This window comes from Tupaia chinensis, unplaced genomic scaffold (assembly GCF_000334495.1).
Source record: "Tupaia chinensis unplaced genomic scaffold, TupChi_1.0 Scaffold000146_1, whole genome shotgun sequence".
In the NCBI taxonomy this organism is placed as follows: Eukaryota; Metazoa; Chordata; class Mammalia; order Scandentia; family Tupaiidae; genus Tupaia; species Tupaia belangeri.
Window position 1 is genome coordinate 17,922,018 of NW_006159616.1, and position 8,965 is coordinate 17,930,982.

The following is an 8,965-nucleotide window of genomic DNA, read 5'->3' on the forward strand; positions in this document are numbered from 1 at the left end:
CCTAAAGCAAAAACCTCTCCAAAAAAAAAAAAAAATCAATCAGTGGCAATGCATTTGTTTTCCAGTAGGAAGTAGATTCAATACTCAGGCTTCTTTTTCTGTTTTATTTTTTTCTTTTAATAATTATTTTATTTAACTTTATTTATTTATTTTTAATTTGACCAAGGAGGGACAGAGAGAGTGAGAGAGAGAGAGAAAGTGAGAAGTCACCCCCCAGGAGGGATGGCCACGCCATAATCCCTTCTTCTCTATTCTCTCAGGATTTTAGGCATGCACACACACCTGGCATGAGTTTTAAGCCCCCAGGTCCAGGACTTGAACAGCAGTCAACTATGTGGGAGTCCAGTGATGTAACCAGTATGCCTTCTGCTGGTCCCTTTAATTATGTTTTTATTTCATTTGTTATTATTTTTTAATTTGACCAAAGAGTGACAGAGAGAGAGAAAGGGAAAGTAAGAAAGCAAGCTGCCAGGTCTGGGACTCACACCGCGATTGGCCATGTGAGTGTCCAGTATCCCAGCCACCATGACACCTGCTGCCCCAAGACACACTACGTTAAATGCACTGAAGAAAATATTAATGATGACCCAGCCATGGTGGCACAGCAGTGGTGCTCTGTGGTGCTGGAATCCAAGATCAGAGTTTGGTTCCAGGTCCACTTGTAGACCCACACCCATGATCCTGACTGGCTGAGAAAGAAGGGCTGGGGGGAAGACTGTCGCATGAGATCCTATAGAGGTACTTGTCTTCCTCTTGTTTTGTCTACCTCATTAAATAAACTTAAAAAACAGTAAACACGGGGCCAGTTGGTGGCATGGTGGTTAAGGCACTGGCAGATTATGCGGTTCAAGTCCCAGACCTGGCAGGTTGAAAATCAGACCATGGCAGGACCAGTGGTTGGCATAACGGCTATGTTGCTGGACTCCCATGTAGTTGATCACAATTCAAATCCCAGACCTGGTGGCTTAAACTCACGCCAGGTGTGTGTGCGTGTGTGCCCAAGATCCTGAGAGAGAATGGAGGAGAAGGGATTATGACATGGCCATCCTTCCTAGGGGGTGATTTCTCGCTTTCTGTCTCTCAGTCTCTGTCTTTCTGGCAAATGCACACGCCCTATAGTAAAAAAACTCTCAAAAAAAAGAAAGAAAGAAAGAAAGAAAGAAAGAAAGAAGAAAATCACACCATGGGGGCCACCAGGAGGCATGGTGGTTAAAGGCCCTGGACTCCCATATGGCAAACCACAGTTCAAGTTCTGCACTTGGCGGCTGGCTAGCTTTCTTGCTTTTTTTCTCTCTGTCACTCTGTCTCTGGTCAAATTGAAAAATAACGATAATAAATAAATAAATTCTTAAAAAGAAAAATCACACTATCATGTGTGTGTGCATGCCCACACACTTGGGATAAAGGAACCGAGATAAAGGAATTCAGGTTGGGAGTGGGGTTGAAGATGGGAATGAGCCTGAGGATAAAGGGTGAGGATAGTCCACTCTAGACCAGAGATATCAAGGACACCGCTGACTGTGTAAGTCAGGAGTCCGGGGGAGGACAAGGCTGCACACACAGACGTGGCTAGTCACAGTTAAAGACCAGAGCTGGTCATGACTAAAGATCAAGTATAGAAAAAGAAGAGAGGAGCTTTGTAATCCTCAGGCTTCAAGTTCAGGGATGAGGACTAAAGCTAAGAGACGAAGGAGGAGCAATCCAGGAAATGGGGATGAGAACCAGCAGAGCCCAGGGTCCTGGAGGCTCAGGTAGGAAAGGCCGGTAAGGACTAGGGAGTGACCGGTGCTGAAAGAAATGTTAAGAAATGCGGGCCAGCAGGTGGCATGGTGGTTGAGGTGCTGGAATTTCCACATGGCTGGCCATGGTTTGAGCCCCGGACCTGGTAGCTTGCTTTCTCACTCTCCCTCTTCTGGCTTTCTCTGGCAAAACTCATGTGAAAAATAATATTAACAATAATAAATAATTTAAAAAAAAAGAAAGAAATGTTAAGAAATGCAAGAGAAGGATCTGTAGATGGAAGCTAACTGGGAGTATCTGGGAAAGCAGAAATGTCTGCATCCTGGATTATAATTCCATGAGGACACAGACGGTGAAAAGAGCTGTCAGCGGAAAGTTTAAAGACCCAGGTGTGGTCCATGGACCAGCGACATCAGCATATTCTGGGAGCCTGCAAGAGAAATGCAGATTCTCATGTCATGTAAGCTAGCCAAATTGGAATCTGCATTTTTTCTTTTTAAGAATTATTTATTTTTTAAAAAAATTTATTCATTCATCTTATTTTTTCTTTTCTTTTTTTTTTTTGAGAGGTTTTTGCTATAGTGGGTGGGAAGAGACAGAGAGACAGAAAGCAGGAAATCACCCCCCAGGGGGGGTGGCCACGCCGCAATCCCTTCTCCTCCATTCTCCTCTCGGGATCTTGGGCACGCACGCACACGCGCCCAGCATGAGTTTAAGCCACCGGTCCGGTACTCGAACCGCGGTCAAATACGTGGGAGTCCAGTGACATAGCCATTACGCTAACTGCTGGTCCAATTCATCTTATTTTTCAATTTGACCAGAAAGACACAGAGAGAGAGAATGAGAGAGGGAAAGTGAGAAAGCAAGCCATCAGGTCCGAGACTTGAACCATGGTTGGCCATGTGGGAGTCCAGCGCCCTTAGCTACCATGCCACCTGCCGGCCCCCAGAATCTGCATTTTCTTTTAAAGGTTTTTGCCATAGGACACATGCATGCTTGCTGGAGAAAGACAGTGAGCCTGATCATCCCCCAGGGGAGATGGCCACTACGCAATCTCTTCTTCTTCACTCTCTTCCTGGGATCTTGGGCATGCAGGTATACAAGCCCGGTGTAATTTTCAAGCCGCTGTTCCATGACTTGAACTGTAGTCAGCCATGTGGGAATCCCGTACCTTTGTTATAGTCTAATCAGTGAGAAATAAGACGACATCCAGACACAGCCAAATTTATTAGAGTTTTATTGATTAAGCATGGGGGGGGCTCATGTCTCTCAAAACCACGCAGTCCCAGGGCGAAGGGGGCTTATAAATGCAAACACCACATTTGGGTTGACAAGGCAGGAGCAATAATCACTGAGGAGGGGGAGGTGACAAGGGGAAGGAGTGGAGATTCCTATGTATAAGTGGTTACAGAAGCCAGATCAAGCCAGATCAATCTCTAAACCTTTAAACACAATGGAATCTTAATGGTCTTCATGGCTAAGGGCAAGGGGTCTGGCCACTGATCATTACATCACTAAGGAACACCTTAGGGTAGGGAGTTTTGTGTTATTTAGCATTAGCACTCTGTTTACCCTAGGCAAAAGGAGAAAGCAAGTTTCCCATACAGAGAGGAGTTAAAAATGGAGGTGCTCCTGCTTCACTGCTTCACCCTAACCACCACACCACCTGCCGGCCATTTGGAGTGCATTTTAACCGGATGCCCTAGGGGTTCCTAAGTACCCCCTGAAGAACCTCTGGCAGGAGGACTGGGACACTGGAAGGCTTGAGCTACAAAGCTAGCAGCCATCAGGGGGTGGGCGGGTTGAAACCGAGATTGTAGGTGGAGGGGCCAAACTGGGTCACATCTCTGAATGCAGCTAGCAGGGCTAGCGCTGGGGTACACACAGACCCTGAACTTGAGCTCCCAAGCTGGGCTTTGTAGGTGAAAGGAAGTCATAGTGATCTCAGGCATTGGGGTCTCTAGTCCTCTAACTTTCCTGAGTTCATCTCCCCAAAGTAGGGGGTTCAAGTCCTGTCCCACTACTTGGTAATTTACAGTTCAATGAGTTTTCATACTTCTTTTTTCCTTCCAAGATTTTCAAAGATAGAGTCAACCCCCTAATTTCTCTTTGCGCTGGTCCAGCCTGGCCCCTCCCTACCCCCAGTCATTCACAGTGGAACAGGCCGCCCGGCCCCCTTCCACACCAGGTAGTCAGTCCTTAAGGCCTGGGAGACGGAGGGTTTTGCATCCAGGGAAAACTGATCGCTCCCCGATCGCTCAGAACCGAGTGAAATGGTGGCGATCGAGGGGACTGGCAAAGCTATTGGTGCTGCCTGGGCCCTGCGTGCCCTGCGCGCAGCGGGCTCTTTGCGTCTGCGTAGTTCGCCCACCTCCCTTTCTGCCTCCGCTGCCGCCATGGCGCCCGTGGTTAGTATGGCTCCGCGTGAGGCCTCGGTTCCGGGAGAGGCACGTGGGCCTCGCTACGCGCAGCTTCTGCCTGGGCTCGTGGGAGACGGCGCTCTGCAGCGCCTGGGCAGGGTGGACTGGCAGGCTGGCCAGGACTGGCCAGGGCGGCTGGCAGGCCCAGCACGTTGTGGGCGGAGGAGGCCGCGGCTCGGGCCCTCGCTTGGGGCCGGTGGGGAGCGGGACCATGGAAGCTGTGGGTTGGGCCGGTCACCGGCTCTTGGAGCCCAGTCCTGGGCCTGGTTACCTGGGCGCAGGGTTGGGTAGAAGGGTACCTGCTATCCTGGGGGAGACGTGCATTCGGAAAGCCCATGGCCTAGAGGCGGGACGAGTGGGGATGGTCCGCGGGAGGATGGCCGGGTCAGCCTGTTACCCAAGAGGACCCTTGTAGCGTCCCCGGAGGAGATTGGTTCGTCAAGGTTCAGCTGAGCAGACCATCTCAGTGTAGAGCGGATGCCCGGATTCCATCTACAGGCAGGGCTGTGCGGCGCCCTCACGTCACTCAGCCTGCGGATCGCACTCCTCCTAAGTTACTAGGAGAAAGTTGGTTTTTAAGTTCTTCGTCCAGGATCCTACTTGCCTTTTTTTGTTGGGACTGCTAGTTAACATTTCCAGTTCTCTTACTTCTTCTGCCTGGGTGACTTTTAAATGCGTCTATGCATTTGTATGTTTTCTGCTTAAAACCTTGATGGGCGGTATTAAGCCCTTTGTGGGGAGGTCTTTGCTGAGTGTTTATTTCCTGGGCTAGATATGGTGACGTTCTCCTTGATCGTTACTGGGAGGAGACGTTGTAAAAAGAAATATCTGATTTTTGTAATAGCTAAGTATTTGAAAATTTGAAGTTCTTTTAAATACGAAGGTAGGTAAGATAGGTTCTTAGAAAGCTTTATTTACACTTTGCAAAGTGGTTTAAAGTGGAAGCACAGATTGTACAGTTGCGCTTTTAATGGTGTCTGGGTTTGTACAGGATACCTACAGCTTAATATCAACTAATTTCTAACTGTAGAGAAACTGGAGGCTCATAGAATTGCTCAGCATGGTGTTTTGGAATAACTATTTTACAAGTTAAACCAATCAAAAGGCCAGAAATTATTGACAGTAGTAACAGGGCCCTAAATTTAAGCTTTAATTTAGTGGTAGTGGACTAGCAGCTAGAATATGGTGTAATTCCCTTTACTTTTTGTGAAAAGGTAGGTGAGACAAGATGAAGAGAGAAAGATAAAAATGCCTGAGGACCCTAGTCTAGAGTTACAGGACAAGGATTGATTTCACATTAAAATTGTTACAGTTCTGGGAGTACCCATGAAGTCAGCTGCTCCAGAAACAGGCAGGAGGACTGAGATCGAGGGCAGCCTGGGTGATACAGAGAGACCCTGTCTCTTTTTTTTTTTAACTTTACTTTAGGGAATGTGTGCTGGGGTAGGGGGAGAGAAGAAAGTGAGATAGCAGGGCCGGCAGGTGGTATGGTGGTTAAGGAGCTGGACACTCCCACATGACCAACCATGGTTCAAATCCCAGACCTGGTGGCTTGCTTTCCCACTCACCCCCCCCCCTTTGTGTTTCTCTGGTCAAGATAAAAGGAATGAATAAATAAAATTAAATAATTAAATATAAAATCATCCCTCAGTGTGGACTGCGATGCCACAATCCCTTCTCCATTCTTGGGATTTTTGGCATACACATGCAGAAGGCTTGTTTTTCAAGCCTCCTGGTCTGGGACTTGAACCAGGTAGTTGGCCATGTGGAATCCAGGTACCTTAAGGTCTGTGTCACCTGTTGACTCATTCCTCCTTTTTTACCCCAAATAATTATTTTTTTAAAAAGATTTATTTATTTAATTCCATTTGTTATTATTATTTAATGTGAACAGACAGACAGAAAGGGAAAGCGAGAAAGCAAGCTGCCAGGTCCAGAATTTGAACTGAGTTTGGCTGTATGGGAATCCAGCACCCTTGACCACCATGCTACCTGCTGGCCCCACCCAAAGAATTATTTTATCCAACTTTAATCTTTAAAAAAAAAGAATTATTTATTTAATTTTTATTTTTTCATTTATTTATTTCAATTTGACCAGAGAGAATGAGAAAGCAAGCCACCAGGTCCAGGACTCAAATGGTGGTCAGGCATGTGGGTCTGTCTAGCGCTTTAACCACCATCTCACCTACTGACCCCTGTCTATTTATTTTTAATTTGACCAGAGAGGGACAGAGTGAGTGAGGGAAAGCTTTAGTGGTGGAATAAAACAATAAGAGCACTTACTGAAGCTACGAGAATTTTAGGGCAAATAAAAGGAAAATGTTTATTTTATCAAAGCTCATAAGCTAATAGACCTTCATGTTTGGTTTTTTTTTTTTTTTGGAGAGATTTTTGCTATATGGCACATGCACTCGCCAGACCGGGAGAGAGAGAGAAAGTTAGAAATCACCACCAAGAAGGGATGGCCATGCCACAATCCCTTCTCCTCCATTCTCCCGGGATCTTGGGCGCGCACACACACTCATGCGCTCGGTGTGAGTTTCAAGTTACCAGGTCCAGGATCTGAACTGTGGTTGACTACTTGGGCGTCCAGTGACATAACCATTATACCATATGCTGGTCTCACAGACCTTCATGTTTATAGAGGTTGGGGAGGCAGAAAAGTTTGAATGGGTCAAGAAAGATATCGAGGGACCAGCAGATGGTGTAACCGTTACATCGCTGGACTTCAATGTAGTCTCTTCCCATGTAGTCAACCACAGTTCCAGTCTCTGACCTGGCAGCTTAAAACTCAGGCTAGGGCTGGCAGGTGGCATGGGGGTTGAAGTGCTGGACTCCCATATGGCCAACTGTAGTTTGAATCCTGGACTTGGTGGCTTGTTTTCTTACTTTCTTTTTTTCTCTCTCTGGTCAAACTAAAAAATACTACTACTAATAAATTAAACAAACAAAAATAAAAATACTTCAGCTGGATATGTGTGAGCGTGCACATCTACAATCTTGAGAGGAGAATGGAGGAGAGGGGATTGCCGTGTGGCCATCCTCCTGGGACCAGAGGTGATTTCTCGCTTTCTGTTTCTGTGGTGGGTTCACGTGCCCTATAACAAAAATCTCTCAAAAAAAGTGATACAGAATGGTTTTCATTCAAAAAGGCATGGTCTCCAGACCCTTAACCTTGTAACATCAACGCTCTGCTCATGGGCAGAATAGGGCGGTTGTTTTTCCTTTTAAGGTTTTTTTTTTTTTTTTCATATTGTATATGGGTTCTTAGGAGAAGAGAGAGACAGATAAAGAGAGAGAAAGTGAGAAATCACCCCCCAGAGGGTATGATACAATGCTGCATTCCCTTCTCCATTCTCCTGGGATTCTGGACACATGCACATGTGCACACACATCCCGCATGAGTTTCAAGCCACTTAAAAATTATTTTATTCAATTTCATTTATTCATTCATTCATTTATTTTAATTTGACCAGAGAGACAGAGAGAGAAGAAAGTGAGAAAGCAAGCCACCAGGTCTGGGACTCGAACCATGGTCAGCCATGTGGGAGTGTCCAGCGTCTTAACCACCACGCCATTTGCCAGTCCCAACGCTGCTGTTTTTACAAGGGAATACAACTCCATGGGTTTTGTGTTTATATGGTTTTTACACCGCTGATGTTTTTGGTTCTATTTGTTTTGACTAAACATTGATATCTTACCATTTGTATATTTTCTTAGAAAAAGCTTGTGGCGAAGGGGGGCAAAAAAAAGAAGCAGGTTCTGAAGTTTACCCTTGATTGCACCCACCCGGTAGAAGATGGAATCATGGATGCTGCCAATTTTGTAAGTTCCATCCCTGTTGCTGCCTAGGATGGTAATTGAGATTCTGCTGAGAAAACCTACTGGAGTACATGTCTCTATTCAGGCTCAGAAGAGGAGCTTCACAGTTTTGGCTGTCATTTACCTCTGAAGTTGTGGGAAATCACGTAGTGTTTGTTTTATTTTTCACTTTTTAAATTTTAATTTGACCAGAGAGGGGCAGAGTGAGAGAGAAAGAGAGAGGGAAAGTGAAAAAGCTAGCTGCCAGGTCCAGGATTCAAACTGTGATTGGCCATGTAGGGGTCTAGTGCTCTTAACCACCATGCCACCTGCCGGCCCCAGTCACTTGGTGTTTCTGAGTCTGACTTTGACTTGTGTGTGCAACAGATGTGACGAGTATGTGAAATGGGCTTACAGGAAACAAGGTGGGCTCCCTCCTGGCTTGCTGTTTTTAAAAATGATTTTACTGAAAAGCTTCCAAGGAACAGGCAAATTTAATTGGGTCTGGCATCCCCTTTGCACTCTGGTGCGCTTAGGCATAAGCAATGGGCCTGGCTCTGATCCTCACCGCGGATGCCTCTGTTCTGGACCTTGCTGCTCAGCTATGGAGGGAGACAGATGGCAGCCGCTCCTGAGGCTCTCTGTCTTTTTAAGTGTCCGAGCTTAAAGTAACATACTTGCCAAATTATAACTGAAACTTGATTTTTTTTTTCAAAACTTGCTCTGTTCTGGGAACCAGCAGTTAGTGTAATGGCTATGTCGCTGGACTCCCACGTAGTCGACCGTGGTTCGTGTCCCAGACCCGGTGGCTTAAAACTCACGCCAGTCGCGTGTGTGTGTGCCCAAGATCCTGAGAGGAGAAGGGATTGCGGTGTGACCATCCCCCCTGGGGGGTGATTTTTCGCTTTCTGTCTCTATGTCTCTTTCTGTCTGTCTGACGAGCGCACGTGCCCTATAGCAAAAACCTCTCAAAAAAAAAAAAAAAATTGCCCTGTTCTTTTTTT

The 8,965-nt window shown here is 46.3% G+C and overlaps 1 protein-coding gene across 1 annotated transcript in view; it reads left to right on the forward strand.

Moving 5' to 3' along the window:
* The first annotated feature begins 4,001 nt into the window (after nucleotides 1–4,001).
* Nucleotides 4,002–8,965, forward strand: part of RPL22 (ribosomal protein L22) — a 13,818-nt gene continuing 8,854 nt past the window's right edge. The window contains exons 1-2 of the mRNA XM_006145403.3: nucleotides 4,002–4,148; nucleotides 7,881–7,985. Of these exons, the coding sequence (XP_006145465.2) occupies nucleotides 4,014–4,148; nucleotides 7,881–7,985 (240 nt within the window). The 5' untranslated portion in view covers nucleotides 4,002–4,013. The remainder of the gene's footprint in view (nucleotides 4,149–7,880; nucleotides 7,986–8,965) is intronic.